The 16644-nt window shown below is 43.2% G+C and overlaps 2 protein-coding genes across 2 annotated transcripts; both read left to right on the top strand.

Annotated features, from left to right (window-relative positions):
• Positions 1-1156: 1156 nt before the first annotated feature.
• Positions 1157-5379, top strand: LOC104454415 (probable methyltransferase PMT23). Its single transcript, XM_010069254.3, is given in 10 exon segments — positions 1157-1680; positions 2266-2415; positions 2549-2819; positions 2914-3024; positions 3192-3363; positions 3969-4000; positions 4003-4207; positions 4485-4606; positions 4609-4678; positions 4840-5379. Coding segments are annotated over 10 exon segments (1788 nt in total). The 5' UTR covers positions 1157-1230; the 3' UTR covers positions 5045-5379.
• A 2616-nt stretch (positions 5380-7995) lies between these two features.
• LOC120296245 (sister chromatid cohesion 1 protein 1-like) lies at positions 7996-13697 on the top strand. Its single transcript, XM_039317971.1, is given in 20 exon segments — positions 7996-8250; positions 8339-8397; positions 8494-8538; positions 8636-8655; positions 8772-8848; positions 9126-9246; positions 10124-10199; positions 10286-10364; positions 10589-10701; positions 11190-11260; positions 11353-11437; positions 11440-11506; positions 11741-11894; positions 12132-12315; positions 12390-12468; positions 12766-12797; positions 12921-13005; positions 13098-13210; positions 13337-13430; positions 13531-13697. Coding segments are annotated over 19 exon segments (1611 nt in total). The 5' UTR covers positions 7996-8182; the 3' UTR covers positions 13420-13430; positions 13531-13697.
• Positions 13698-16644: the final 2947 nt, after the last annotated feature.

The raw sequence follows: 16644 nt of genomic DNA, 5'->3' as shown, positions 1-16644 counted from the left end.
ATGGAAAACTGTCAGTTTTTAAGGGAATTGATTTTCCTTTTAATTAAAAGGGGAAGTCTTTTTTCCCCTATCTATGCTTGTTGTTTCAGTCCAATCGATTAGCTCTTCGTTATACGAACATTAGAATGTTAGAAAACAATTTTCTGAAAACAGTTTATCTTTAGACAACAGACCCAAGAGAGTCAAGTAAGCTCGAGTTTAGCACCAAGTTTGTGAAATCTGATTTCCACACTTTGAATCTCCCGCAAACTGAGATTGGATAATCTTTAGAGCAATAGGGGGTGACTTGAAATGTTATTTTTGGAGGACCATGTTAAATGAAAATCCAGCCGAACTAGCAGTGGCCATCCAGGAAGTTCGTGAGTGAATGCGCATGGTGCTTCTTTATTATTTTCTTCGGGGCTCTGTTGCATCAAATCCAGTCTCGAACAAAGAATTCATCCAGCACCGTGATTTTGCAACTCTTACGCACCGTGTGCTGATCTAAACCATTTGATATTACAGTTTGCCAAAGAAAAAAACATTTTACCTTAGAAAGTGCTGTTTCTTAAAATCGAAGATAGCCCCTTCTCTAATTCGAACCGGGCTACCCCATGATCGTGATATGATATCGTCATTTTTTTCAGATGTGTCGGGGGATCTGAGTAGCGATTGGGAGATCGATGCTATCGGGTGTTTATCCTCGGTTAAGGGCCGACACTTGCCATAAAGGTAGTGTTGGCCTTTCACGTATCTAACTAATAAGCCTAGTACAACCCATTTTATATAAAGAAAGCATTAGCAGAACAGGAACATGAACTTTCTATTTTATTCTTTCTACTCTGTAGCCTCTACGTCCACATATATTACATCTCATTTTTACGGAGCGAGAATATGCAATCACCTATATAATTTATTTTGATCAGAGTTACGAATTATCCGGATCGTGTGTATTTAAGTGGAAGGGTGTTTGATTTTTATTTTGAGCGAAGGATTATTTTTATCTAGCGAAAGAAAAATGAACTTTTTCCAATTAAATACGGATTTCACGTGACTCTAAACTAAAGAGTTTGATAATTTTTTTGTAATTGTTATACAATTGTATTACTAGTGGATATATAACGACATTTCGAATCTTCCCAGTCGATTACCGCGTCCCACATCCTTTTTCTTCCTCGCGAGATCCCGCTCCCTCTCGGATCTCTCTCGGATCTCTCTCGTCACATCCTCCGACCTCGACCGAGATCGAGGATGGCAGTAGCCGCAGTGCAGAACCTGTTCAAGGAGAGAAAATACCCCTTCATCCTCGCCTCCTCGATCTTGCTCCTCCTCTTCGTCACCATCCTCATCCTCACCGCCGGCTCCCAATCCCCGCTCCTCTCCTTCTACTCCGCCTCCGATCTCCGGCGGATCTCTTCCCCCTCGCCTCCTCCGCCGGCGGCGGCGGCGAACTCATCCGTTCCGGCCCCGATCGACAAAGGGCCGCCGCTTGATTTGAGCTTGAAGTGGAAGGCGTGCAAGGGGGCGACCGCGGTGGATTTCATACCGTGCTTGGATAATTTCAAGGCGATCAAGCAGCTGAAGTCGAGGCGGCACATGGAGCACCGGGAGCGGCATTGCCCGAACCCGAGCTCGCGATGTCTGCCGCCGCTTCCGAGTGGGTATAAGGTGCCTGTTCCGTGGCCTAAGAGCAGGGACATGGTGAGATTGATATGTTGATTTTGGTAAGATTTGTGGTTTTAGTTTAAAGTGCGTATCTTTATGGTTGATTGCTGATTCAAGAAACGAGTTTCTTTTTTGGGAGTGTTTTGGTACTGCCCTTTCGGCGTTCGGTTCGGTAAATAGATTGCTTGGTTGTTGATTCCTTGAATCTCGATGCAAGAATGACTGCCAAATGGCCTGAATTTGGTGTGATCCATCACTATGAGCTATGATAATGCGATGCTTGTCTTATTTCCTTGTTACTTGATTGACAGATTATTCGATGAGGTTGTGTGCTGTGAATCTGAGGCTCTCATCCATTCATCAATTTCTGTTTAAAGGATTTCTTTTCTGAATCCCTCTAGTTCGTGTTCTCACGAACGTTGTTGCCTGTCATTGGTGAGTATTACTCGTATTGGCTCAAAGAGGCGATTGCAGTCTTATGGGCGTTGGAATTTCTGCCTTTTGTTAAATCAATTCTTCTGCTGATTCCATAAAAAATGGCGGACCAAGATGAGATCTCTTCATGTTAAGTGGTTTACCAACAAACTAATGCTGGCCGTTTTTCTTCTTTATGTCCTGCAGATCTGGTACAACAATGTTCCTCACCCAAAGCTTGTTGAATACAAGAAGGAACAAAACTGGGTGGAGAAATCTGGTGATTATTTTCATTTCCCAGGAGGAGGAACTCAATTTAAGGATGGAGTTGCTAATTATATTGAGTTTGTAGAAAAGGTACCAAATATATTACTACGCTTGGTTGTCTTTTGAGTTGCAAAAGGGTCAACAATTTCACATTGGTTTTGTTGGCAAGTCTGGCATCTGGCAGTGTGGGTTTTTCTTAACAAATTTTTCCTACTTCACTCAGACTTTACCAGCCATAGAATGGGGAAAACACATCAGGGTTATTTTAGATGTCGGTTGTGGAGTTGCCAGCTTTGGTGGTTATTTGCTGGACAAAGATGTAATTACCATGTCATTGGCCCCGAAAGATGAGCATGAAGCTCAGATACAATTTGCTCTAGAACGAGGAATTCCTGCCACTCTTTCCGTTATTGGGACGCAGATGCTGACTTTTCCAGATAACGCATATGACTTGATTCATTGTGCAAGATGCAGGGTTCACTGGGACGCAGATGGTACTTCCTGTCAATCAATCATACATGTGCCATTTATAAAAAGTTTTTGTGAAGTCTTGAGTTCATCTTTATTTGGTTTTTGTGGAAATTGTAGGTGGGAAACCGCTATTGGAGCTCAACAGGATTCTTAGGCCTGGGGGTTTCTTTCTATGGTCGGCTACCCCAGTTTATCGCAATGATGAGAGGGATCAATCTGTGTGGAATGGTGTGTGAGCTGACAAAATTTTTTTCCTTCCTCCTGTCTTTATGCCTCTTCACCGAGTCTGCAAGTTTTATGTTATTATGTCTGTAGTAAATTTCAAATAAAATGCTTGGAGATGTCAACAACTGGTGTTGATTTGATTGGGCCTTCATTATCCACTTGTTCTGCAGCTATGGTTGCTTTGACGAAGTCCATGTGCTGGAAGGTGGTGGCTAAAGCTATGGAATCATCTGGGATTGGCCTGGTGATATATCAAAAACCTGTTTCATCTTCCTGCTATCAGGAACGTGAACAAACTAGTCCCCCTTTATGTGAAAAGCAAGATCAGCGGCATCATTCTTGGTACTAATGTCACATTGCATTTGTTATTCAAACAATATCTTATGTTGTAGACATGCTGTTGTGTCACTGTTGTGTCACTTCCATGAGGCTGGGATGTAGCATTACCTAATTGTACCCCAAAAATGCATACATGCCTGCATGACCATGCACATGTGCACACAGAGAGAGAAGGAAGGAGAAAGGGGTGATAGATATGGGAAAGCATTTGGTTTAAGACGAAGGAGTAATTGAAAGCTGTTGACTTTACTGAGCGCTAGCTAAATGGATTAGCTCACAATGAGACAACGTCAATTGAGGGTGGTTGTGAATCAGGTTAAGTGTGTCCTGTTCGAAAGCTTTTGCCTCAGTCCAGTTTCTCAATTGCTCTGAAGTCAGAGAATTAATCTCACAAATGTGCCAATTATGTCTTTTTGGCTATCCATCTGATAAACAAATTTGGGACCTCCAAAAGAACGGAATCTGCTTAGCTTGTAACCATTCTAATTCAGTCCAAGATTGCTCCATCTTCAACCTCGTTTCGGTTCTTGTTTTTATCATCTTTGGCTCACATATTCTATTTGCCATGTTTGTATGTCCTTCTCATCTCTCTCAATATTGCGATCCAGGTATGTGCCTCTCGGTGGCTGTCTTAACAGGCTTCAGACAATAGCAGTTGGCCTGCTCCCTGGCCTAAAAGGCTCAGGATTAAACCTTTAAGCTTGTCAAATGAAGTTGAAACCGAGCAAATGTTTTACGAAGATAGCAAACACTGGTCTGCCCTTGTTTCAGATGTTTATATGGAAGGCCTCAGTATAAACTGGTCAAGTGTGAGGAATGTAATGGATATGAATGCTGGTTATGGAGGGTAAGTTTCAAGATAATATAAACTACCAGCTAATTGGATATCACTTTCTCCTTTACTTATTATGGAAGGAATTTCTTTCCTAGCTGTGTGGCGATATATCTCTGCTGTAAGGTGTTATGTGTTGTGTCTCACCTGTCCGCTTAATCAGTGCTTTATCTAAGTGATTTCAGGTTAATAAATGTTTTTGGCTTATTCCTCTATTTATTTCCTTGATGGCTATTCAATTTTCTTCCAATATTCTCTATTGCACTGACGTGAGGACCTGTTCTGCTCTTAGATTTGCGGCAGCACTCATCGACATGCCACTCTGGGTTATGAATATTGTCCCAGTTCATGTGCAAGATTCTCTCTCAGTTATATTTGACCGAGGGTTGATTGGAACCTATCATGACTGGTGTGAATCTTCAATACCTACCCTCGAACATATGATCTGCTTCACTCCAGTTTTCTCTTCAAAGATCTCCCAGAGAGGTATTATTAATTTCTTGTTGATGTTTCGATTTTGATGATTGTAATGGAAATTGGATCCTCTATTATTGTCTTTACCATGATACACTTGGATGTGTCAATCTTTGTTTAATCGAAGTAACTTGATTGGTTTCTCATGACTTGATCTTCTGCAATTTCATCAGATGTGAGGTTGTAGATATAGCTGTAGAGATGGATCGCATATTGAGACCGGGTGGATACGTTCTGGTTCAAGACAGCACAGAAGTTATAAACAAACTTGGTCCAGTTTTGCGCTCACTTCACTGGTCAGTGACCCTTCACCAGGAACAGTTTCTTGTTGGTAAGAAAGGATTTTGGCGACCAGGAGATGCCAGCATCAGCACATGAGCACGCTCCCCATCTGTACTGGTATGATTTCCAGTTTTGTGGTACGATTCTTTTGAAATACAAGCATTTGAGCTCAAGCAGCGGAAAGTTGATTCTCTGAGCCTGCAGAAGAAAATCTTGAGTTGCAAAATTTCAATTCGGGCTCAACAGACTTAAAGCTTGATATTACACAGCAACAGAAACATTGAAATGTTCACTATTCTTTCGAATTGCTTGTAATTTGAAGCTGGAAATATCTTTCTTAGTTCACATGGAAAACACTGGCTTACACGGATGATTACAGCTTATATATAGTTCTATTCACAGCTTATACATAGTTCTATTCGAATGGTGCATTTCAAAAATTGCCACTGATGTTGAATTGGCAATTTTGGTAAAGCATGATGTGGCTTATTTTGCTTGGCCAACACGATGGGACATAGACATTATGTTCCTGAAGAATATCAAGTGTTTATTTACTGATAATTACTTCAAATGAGGCGGGGTAATGCTGGCCTCCGATTGTAGTGTTCGTTTGAAGATCGGGCTTCAATTATTAGCTTAAGCTCACTAATTAATGAAGGCTGTTCACAAGTTGCGGAACATGGAGAAACCGGTCCCAGTTTGATGACCGTGGTCGAGCGAGAGCCCATCCTCAGTCACTTGCACTAAAGTCTAAAGCCCATCCCCTTCGGGTCAACCGTCCCGATCTGATATGAAGCACGCTGATCAAGCACGGTGAGCACATTTACCATGCCATAACCAATCAACATCGACACTTGGAGTGTCGAAATGAGACGGATCCGTTTATGTATGTCATTGAGGATCAAATGAGGTGCGCTTTTTAACATGTGCGAAGATTTTAAGATTGATCCGAAACAAAATCAATTGTTTGATTTTGGGGTTTATATCTTGAAACAGTTCATACACAAGTTGCCAGGAGAAGTGTTAAAGTCTAAACCTTTTGGCTTTGCCGTTACCCTAAATCTTTTTTGGTGCTGATTTAGTTCTAAACTTTTACGTTGTGCCAATTCCGGTCGTTTCCGGCCAATTTTGGCCGGATTTTCTGACTGCCGGGACGTCGGCCGGTTGGCGTGGCTGACGGCTATTTGATATGTACAATTTTTTAATATTTTTTAATATTTTTTTATTTTTTAATATTTTTCTCTTTTAATTTTTATTCTTTTCTTTTTTTCTGCTCATCTTCTTCCTCTAGCCGGCCGCCGGAGCTCGGGCGACCGGCCTTCCAGGCAACGGCCGGCGAGGTCGACCTCGACCTCGCCGCCACCTCGCCTGGCCGCTAGGGCGGCGAGGGCGAGCCCCGACTCCTCCTCGTGCCTAGGATCCGGCAAGGTCGAGCTTCACGCGGCGGTGGGCGAGGCTCGACCCTCGCAACCGGCAAGGGCGAGCCTCGCCCACCCGGCACGAGGCCGCCCTCGAGGCTCGGGCGCCCGCGCGCGAGGCCGCCTCGCGACCACTCGGCGAGGTGGCGCGCCAGTCGAGACCTCGCGGCCGTCGCCTACGGCGGCCGCCGAGCTCCGGCGACCGGTTGGAGGAAGAAGATGAGCAGAAAAAATAAAAATAAAAAGAATAAAGAAAAGAATAAAAATAAAAAGAAAAAAATTCAAAAAAATTAAAATACTATTAACAATTATACTGGTCGGGCACGATCGTCAGATCGCACGGGCCGACGTCCCAACAAAATCCGGTCAAAATTGGCGAAATGACTAAATCAGCAGACAACGTAAAAGGTTTATGACTAAATTGGCACCAAAAAAGGTTTAGGACTAAATCGGCACAAAGCCAAAAGGTTTAGGACTTTTTTAGCACTTTTCCCCAAGTTGCCCATTGATATCCATTGTGGATTTTCTCACATGTATTTCGATGGCTCGAATATCACTGTCTCCTTACATGAGATCTAAGTAGCAAAGGGATGCATTTTACTACATGTAAAACGAAACTTACATCGGCCGATTCGTAATCCTCGGAACAAAATAAACGACGACTCAAATGAAAAAAGAAAATGAAAATGATGCAACAAAATCTCGGGAATAAATTGTATGAATTTTGGTCGCCAAGGTCCCTCACCTCGCCTCTTCGTCCCCGTGATCGACAACGCAGCATGGTTTCATACACCCGCCGGTAACTTTTAACTCTCTCTCTCTCTCTGGGGTCACGACATTCCATGCCTTTTTCCGTTAGCCAATTTCTGTTACTGTCGCGGCGGGTGCACAAATCCGCAGGCCACACCGCCCTCAATTCCACTCTTTCGCGCACGCGCTCACGCGCTCGCATGCGCTCACGTAAGAACGTTCTTCTCGTCTCATCCCCTCGCTCGCACTGATCATCTCGCAGCTACTCCGCTCGAACTCCATTGACGCCTCTCTCTATTCTTCAGTAACTTGCAGCTCAAGCTTCTCTCTCTCTCTCTCTCTCTCTCTCGCTGCGAGAGTGAAAGTTCGAGGCGGTACGAGCAAGAAGGATGTTCTACTCTCACCAGCTTCTCGCCCGCAAAGCTCCGCTCGGCCAGATATGGTGATCTTCCTCCTTACTCCTTCCCTTTTGATTCGTTCGATTTCACCGCCATTATCGATCCTCCTTTCGGTTTCGCAACCTCGCGAACGAGCTTCATGTCCGGTTTGACGTCAGCTCGGTTTATGCGCCTCCTCATGCGAACGTGAAACTGGTGTCCATCTTCTTCGTTGCCTGCTTAAACTCGCCGGGATAAGCATATGTGTGGCTAATCATCGGCTTGTAATACCGAGAAACACGTAATGGTTTTGTTCTTTTGAGTTGTCGAGTCTCCGTCGCTGCTCTGCCATCAGTAGTGACGATTTCAATTCCGGACGATGACCCTGCTCTTGTAGGCTTTGCTGAGAGTGCTGGCGTAACTTCTGCAGTGATCTTCGGATTTCTCTCTCTATTCAAAGGAGTGCGACGCGTGTGCGAACGCTGATTTCCGATGTTGCATTCTTTCTCTGTTTTACGTCAACTTCGATACACCTGATTCTCCCGCTACATACAGAGTGTCCTGAAATAGCGGGGTAACTCAGGCCGGCGAATGAATGACGTGATCACATAGTCTCAGTCTCTATGATTTTACTGAGAAAAAAGGCGTTCCGATTCTGTGATTTTGATGAATGTTTGGGTTGATGAAGGATGGCCGCGACTATGCATGCGAAAATCAACCGGAGGAAGCTTAACAAGCTCGACATCATCCAGATATGGTACGGACAGACATTTCTCGTACTTTCAGCGTGCCAATGTTGCATTCGTGGAGTCACTGAAGCGTCCGTTCTTCTTTTTACTCTTCAGCGAGGAGATCTTGAATCCGTCCATCCCGATGGCGCTCAGACTTTCCGGAATTCTGATGGGTATTTGAATTCCGCCCGTTGTTTTCTGGTTTCCTTCTTCATCCCGGTTTGCATGTTCCGTCGAATGGAACGCCTGATTCGTTATGTCTCTCACAGGTGGAGTGGTGATTGTCTATGAGCGGAAAGTGAAACTCCTCTATGGTAAGCTTCCAGCTCCTCTCTTGCTATGGATTTCGTCATAATTTGAGAAAAAGAGAAATGAGTAACGCCGTTTCTTGATGTTGGGAATGATTTGCAGACGACGTCACTCGTTTCCTGGTACGATCATGACTCGATCAAAAACCCACCCCACCTCGACTTCACAAGCTTTTTTTTTCTATCTCTTATCCTTGCGTTCGTCTGTAGACCGACCATGAATTTTTTGGTGGTATTAGGTTGAGATAAACGAAGCTTGGAAGGTTAAATCTGTTGCAGATCCAACGATCCTACCCAAGGGAAAAACTCAGGCCAAGTGAGTTGGGCTTGCTCCGCGTGATTTTTGTGCCGACCGGTTCCCTTCGATCTAGACTCGATTCATTTCATGTTTCGTAGGTGTAACCTAAAGAGTGTTTGTAGGATCGGCATTTAGTCCGAATCCGCATCTTTTGTGTCATTTTAGAAAGCTATAATTTCCCACAACGCCATTTTGATAGCCCAAAAAAAGATTAGGCAGAAACAGTGGGACGAGGGCAAGCTGGTCAAATTAATTTTGTTGAAGAGAGAAGTTCATGGCGTTTCTACATGTGTAGGAGAGAAGCGGTTACTCTGCCAGATAACCAGGAGACAGAGATCGGTGGTATCGAGCAACCCCTCCATTCCTCCGATGCGACGGCCACCATGGGTTTCCAACACACGGCGTACTTTGCTATGGTAATTTGCGCAATTTGATGTTCTTTGATCCTGTTGTGATATGCTGAGAATGCCCTTTGTATGTAGAATGACTGCCGTTGATAGTACGATTTGGTGGTTCATTTTTATCTTTTTGTGGCCATCTCATCTGATGATGATCTCAGAAAACCGTTTGGCATTTCCACTTCTATACTGTCCTCATGACATCGCTCTCTCCGTGATTCGTTTGTGGTTGTACTATGGATATCTACAAGAGGATTTGGAGCGTACCGGATTGAAATGAAAAACATTATTATGATAGGTAAATTTGGTTTTCGGTTAAAACATCAGCAGAACTAGAATAGGGAAGGCAATAATTTGGTCGATATCGAGGGTAGGCGTTCTTGCAATAGCAGATATAGATAAAAATAGCAAGACATGTGCGACTTATTGGTATTTGAGTACGATAATGAGCCTGAGAGATCACCTTACAAATGGACTCTTCAACAGTCGTCAGTTTTGGAAATGCTAGCTAGTTGAGGCGATGATTCTAGAGAAAGGTAAATTCTTCACTAGCACAATCATCACATGCTTTATTGAAGAATTAGCAGGAAGATGAGTACATTGAACAATGGGAATGCCATTTATTGAATACTTCATTCTATGTTCAAGACTTGTCCAATGTTTGGATGATGATCTTTGTGAAAAGTAGCTTTAACTGTCATGTGCTTGAGTTTGACAGTGTTTGAGTTTCATATTTATAAATTAAGCAAGGATTCAAAGCTAATGACAAATTCTTGAAGTTACCTGGCAACCTTAGGTATCGTTCACAAGAAAAGTGCACAACTTATATGTGGAATGTTGAATATGCCCAATTTCTCATGGCCATGGCTCTTCTGCTTAATTTTCGGTATTGCAGCGACTAGATGATGTTGAGGAGACCTGCATGAATGACAATGAAAGGAATGCGGACCAAAATCAAAACTATCATCAAGGTTTTGATCAACCCCATCATCTTTATCCAGCTTTTCCTCTTTTATCCGTATCAGTCATTAACATCATCAGTTCTCCATTTTCACAGCTGACGCAGCAAATATAACCTTATTCGATCATTTTGATCCTTATCAGGCTGATAGAGAACTATTTAATCACTTTGAAAGGTAATAAGAGCACTCTAACCTCAAAGGATGAGAACTGTAATATTAGATCTATATCTTTCTTTGGTCTACTTCTAAGAGAAAGGCTATCTTGTAATTGAGATGGAATATCTCGTTTCTAAACTTCACATAGTATTTGTGATGGAATATCCTGTTTGCTTAACACACCATCACAAGCATCTAGTTTTGCATTGCAATACCGTGTATCTTGTTGAATGGTCTGACAGGTTTGATATAGAGGGAGAGGACGAGACTCAGGCAAATTTTGCTTCAGGAGAGGATGCACACATGCCAAGTACTCTTGTACTCTCACCACCATTGCCTGATGATGCTCCGAGAGGTTTGCATTACAATCACTTAAGTTTTCTGTTTACTGAATGGAGCCAAGTGTACATGAAGCTAGAACTGCTCGGCAATTATTTGATTTCTACTACCCGAGAACCAAATTTAGATCTATGTGAAAGAAACTTTACTTGACAGAGATCCTTCAGGGTGCACCACGTTGCCCATCCCCATATAGCAATTGATGAAGCAGTATATTCCTCTGAATTATTAAGTAGCTAATAGATTCATGATATGATCATATGAGTAGCTCTATGTTTTTATCCTTAAGCATTTGACACAGTGATACAAACAGATTCATATTCATTTCCTTTAATTTCTGAAGTCACATCCGATAAAGCACTGAGCATGCATTGCAGATGGCCTTCAGTGTTAGAGACATATATTAAGATGCACATGGTTCTACTTGGATTTCTTTTCGAAATTTAAGTTGAATTTTTAGCGAAAACACCTTACATAAATTGACTATTGCGCTTCCTGGCACAGAGGAAGTTCAAAATCAACATCCAGAAAGCCAAATAAATCAGGAAACTGATGATATCAAGTTTCCTCATCAGGTCACTAGTTAACTTACCAAAGTAACCTTTTCTCCTATAGAAGTAAAGACAATTTAGAGAGTTCACTGATAATGATAAAGGTGCGAATGAAGCAGGATAAGCAGAGACAGGGACAAGCCAAAAGGAAAGCTAGAAGAGCAGAACCATTTGCCATGGACTACGAACAGACAATCATCCCTGAAATATATACCAATTATGGCTGCAAAACTCTTCAAGCATTGTCTCAAAAGAGGAAGAAAGAGAAAGGTTAGTGCTTCTCCTTTTGGGTCCAATGCAGGACTACATGGCCGAGTCAAGCCATTTTTGTGAACTAACCTGTCCCTTCCGCTGGGTGCTTGAGGGGTTGGATGACTAAATTTGGAGGGACATCCATGTTAGGAGTTTCAGCTTTCAGCCTTTATGTTAAACAGTAACAATAAAAAACTCTGATGAGACAATTCCGGGATGCATTTTCTTGCAGCGTACATGTGTGATGAACAGCATGAAGATCGCTCATCTCATGGAGCTACCACCGATAGTACTAGCATGTGGTTTACTGAATGAAAATAGAAGCATCTATTATCCTCCTCCTCTTATGGAGCTGTGGACGAGAAGTATCCAGCCTCCCCATGACTCACCTTCTGGTCAGCCTTTGGCAAACCTCTTTTATAGCAATTTGTCGTGCTTGATAGAGTGCAACCCCAGTTCAAAATAATAACCGTTCTCCACAGGAAGAACATCCTGCCCTTGCCACCAGAACCATCATCGTCATCCCCCAGAGAGAGCATATTATCGAGATTTAGGGGCACGGGTATGCCTCTCATCTTTTTACTGGAGTACCTGATTGCAATGTGTGTCTGGACTCCGTCTGATGAAGTATTTGATTGTGAAGCCTTTCGAAGATCTACACGGGAGGTCAACCCACATTCACAAAGATGTCTCCATAGAGAAGCTGCGGAATAATTTTGAAAATCAGGAAATGCCCCCGAAATTTTCATGGAAGGATTTAGAAACAATCTCATCCACAACAAGACAGCGGCAGCAGATCCGACCACTGGTAACCCCAGGAAATTCAGGTAATGCTTACGTATTGGGATGTATCACATAGTGCGGAGAACTAGCAAAAATCTCTTTGCATATGGTATTACAGGGGATGATGTAAGATCCATTCCAAGCTCAGCTTCTGGACACAACTTCATAGCACACAATGCGGAAGTCAACTCCGGACGGTTAGTGAGAATATGCATCTTTCCTAAGAGTGCTTTGGATAGTGCACAAAGATTTACATGCAGGAATCAAATTTTCTCATGAGAGCAAATTAATACCATCGTGGAACTAGTTGGTTCTATCTTGCATCTTATTAGTTTGTCTCATTTAGTGAACAAATAATTGATCATATGGATCGACATCATTGTACCTAATAGATCCAGCAAGAAGCGGCCCTTTCTTCATCTAGAAACAGCAGTAGTGGCCTCGAACCTGTAGCTGAGGAAAATTCGTGGTTAAACGGGGATCCCAACTTCAAGTTATCAATTGCCTGAAGACGGCCAAACACCTGGTAGGTATCCCATTGATATCAAAGAGAAAGTGCACAGTCATGTCATATTGTCGATTACTTAGAGACGCACGGCAAGTGGGCAACCTTCTTAAAAGTGTTCTCTTTCTTGAGCGTCTCCTGCAGAACTGCTGGTGGAAACTGGACCAACACAAACCCAACGCCCAATCAGGAGTCCTCCTGTTGACAAGCTTACAGATACAATCCGCACGTATGTTGCAAAATCTTCTTAATCTATCTGCTCAAAGTTTACTTTTCCTTGGCATAATCAAGGTCTACCGTACCCTGTCTTAATGGCTGCAGCCAGATGAAAGAGCATTTTGAGACTCCCGGGGCCCCCAAGGAAGAATCCCTGAACCACCTAGCCACTGGGATGAGCCGAAGAGGAGCAGCCACGCTCTTCTATCAGACTTGCGGTAGTAGTCCATGCAATGATCTAATCGCTTTCGGTCAATGAACCGCTCACGATTCACTGGCTTACAGCTTATTTCAAACCCGCAAGACCAAGATACCAAGATTAATCAGCTGATTTGTTGATGCAGTTCTTGCGACTCGTGATATGCTCAGAGTTGAACAAAGGGTGCCTTATGGAGATATACTCATTTCTCGAGGAGCGAAAATGTGATTCCACTTAAGGTCCACATTTCCCGCGTGAAAACTCTTTCTATTTTTCCTGCTCTTCTTGCCGGAACGTTATGCAAGAGCTAAACTGAGAAACCTTCTCCGTTTCCTACAGATTGAAACAAGGCGGACCTGAACATGTCCTTCTAAATTTTGCTTCGGGACGACGGCCTATTTTGATGACAGTGGGCAACTCTTAGACTGAGCTTCTCTTTCTTGAAGTGCGATATCTATTTGATATTTCCTGTCTTGAATTTAATCCTACTCTTCTGGGAGTTCTCATGTAGCTCCGGCTATTAATTGACATCACAAGATTTTTAGCTACGTCACTAATTTCAAATGCATTAATCGGCGCTAACATCGGACCATTTTCCTCAATGCGACCTTGCTGCAGAAAGGCAAACAGCGGGGAAGCTGTCTGGATAGTATTTAACCAATCTCGACCCCGACGAATGTCCGGGCTTCATCCACATTTTCATCGTTTTCAGTCATAAAGAAATCGAAACGGAGGCATCACCCTCTGACAGGTTTCGAGCGGGGTTCCGAAATCCCAAGTGCTGACAACCTCAAGTAGTAGAACAGGGTCAAACCCCAAATGAATTTGTCGGATAAAGCAAGAAATCATCGTCGTCTGGGGAAGTAAATGAATTGACAAAAAATTCACTTTCACAGAGGATGTCCCCAAATGCCCACATAATTTATGCCTAAAAACAAGACACGAGCATTTATTATCATTGAAACCAAGCCCAACTCACCCTTTTTATCTCGCCTTTTTTATTTTTCCTTTTTCTACATCCATTTACCCTTCTCTCCATCAAATTCGACCTTAGCCCTCAAAATCCTCTCTATCTCTCTCTCTATCTCTGTGTCATGTGGCCACTCAGGAGGATCAACAGCTCACCATCATCAACCAGATCAAGGTCAAGGAGCTTCTCTTGCTCGTCCTTCAAGGACATCCAGACCTCTGCACCGAAGAGGCCAAGCTCGAACTGGATCCAGACCCGAGCCCCCCAGGAGCCCCTCCATTTTCCACCGGGTCCGGATCTCCAGCTGGGCCCACCGCAATTCCGCCCCGTCGTCGCCCACCACCGCCACCACTACCTCTCCTCCTCCCTCGTCTCCCAAGCCCAAACACCGCCTCGGCTCCTCCGACAAGGATAAGCCCGCCATCGTAGTCTACTTCACCAGCCTCCCGCGTGGTCCGCAAGACCTTCGAGGACTGCCGCGCCGTCCGGTCCATCCTCCGCGGCCTCCACGTCCCCGTGGACGAGCGCGACCTGTCGATGGACTCCAGGTTCGTGGCGGAGGTGCAGGGCATCCTGGGCCGCAGGAGGCTGTACCCTCCCCTGCGTCCTCGTGGGCGGGCGGCTCCTGGGCGGGGCGGAGGAGGTCCGGAAGCTGCACGAGAGCGGGAGCTGAGGGCGCTGGTCGCCGGCGGCGCGTCCCCGGCGGTGGGGCGCGGCGCCTGCAGCGCCTGCGGAGGGCTGAGGTACGTGGTGTGCGAGCGGCAGCGGGAGCCTGCAAGATCTACTCGGACAAGCAGGGGTTCAAGAGCTGCAAGGCCTGCAACGTGAACGGCCTCATCAGATGCCCCTCTTGCTCCTCTTACTGATCCAGTTCGCAACGCCTGAAATCGCAGATGGAACCCGGGACTAGGATCGTGGATTATCCCCAGATTATCATAGACAATTGTGAATCAAAATTGAGTGACCCTGATGGTTTCTGTCGTTAGAATAAGATGGAGAAGAAGGTTAGTGGTTGAATGTTTTGGTTGTATTCTCTGCGCGACTCTCCAATTTGTTTCCTTCTAATTTGTACATACTCTAGGAGCTTATGTTACCGGTGGCTGTCGGGTCAAGTTTATGAACAACGGACACCTTGAATTCCGGATTTCGGAACCCATCCTTCGTGTTCAATCGACCAAAAATGATTTCCGACGCTACTAACATTCTTGACTCTTTGATTTGGGTTCGACCCCAGAACCCATTCCTCAAGTTCAATTGGACCAAAAATGCTATTATCGATTCTCAACCATTCGATTTGGTTTGACTCTGGAACCCATCACTGAGTTTAATCGGACCGAAAACGATTTCGACGCCACTAACAATTTTCGACTCTTCGATCTTGTTTGACTCCATCACTCCCAATGAGCAGATGATAGTCGTGTCAAGCAACAGGCAACAATCAACTTGAATTGGAAATATGAGATTGGTATTGGGCCTATTGGCCGATACGTAACATGATTAATATTAAGAAAAACCTATAACTAATACACTGGGATAAATTTATCTTAAAATATTTTTTTGATCATCAAAAACCTCAAACTGGTGTACCGCGATAAATTTACTTCAAACTAATTTTTTTTACTACCGAAAATCCTAAACCAATACATTTTATCATCCATTAGTTTTCGTTAAATCATATTAATATAAAAAAAATCACAAATTTATACATCTATGACAAATGGAAGGCAAACCTCAAACCGGTCCACTTATCCCAGCTGACATGAGTCATCTAATTTAGCAATTTAACGATAACATTTAATAGAAATTGATTAATGATAAATTGTCAAAATATATCGGTTTTTGAGCTTTTTTTTTTTAGTCAAAATTTAGTTTGGGTGAATTTGTCACACATGTACTAATTTGAAATTTTTCGTAATATTAGCCATACATAAAATTACTTCCATATATGAGCTTGAAAATGAGAAACTAAGATCTTGAAAGAAGATAATACTAACATAGACCAGGCTATGGAATATTCTTGAATGGAAAGTGGATTTTGAATAGCATTCAAATCAGTTCCTACTCTTTTTCTACTAGAAAGATTAGTTTCTACTTTAGCACCGTATACTTAATACTTTCTCAATGTGAAGCTTTTTACCAACGAGCTTTAATAGCCTTGATTATTAGGTGCATTTTTGTGATCAGCATAATTCAGTTCTTTGAAGTCTAGAACATCACGTGCGACACATAACCTTTTTGAATATAACTCGTTATTTATTTGGCATGCAAGAGCACAATAAAATTTTCACAACATCCCCTATATGGAATCTTTTGTTCGCTTAAAATGGGATATTGTTGAATGGAAAGTAAACTTGATATAATATTATTAGTTTCTACTTTTATTTCTGCTAGAAAGATTAGTTTCTGCTTTAGCATTAGATACTCAATTTTTCTCTATTTGAAGCTTTTTACCAACGAAATTTAATGGCCTCCCATTATTAGTT

This window comes from Eucalyptus grandis, chromosome 7, assembly GCF_016545825.1.
Source record: "Eucalyptus grandis isolate ANBG69807.140 chromosome 7, ASM1654582v1, whole genome shotgun sequence".
In the NCBI taxonomy this organism is placed as follows: Eukaryota; Viridiplantae; Streptophyta; class Magnoliopsida; order Myrtales; family Myrtaceae; genus Eucalyptus; species Eucalyptus grandis.
Note: the sequence above shows the minus strand (reverse complement) of the source record. Positions and strands in the feature narration are given on the sequence as shown.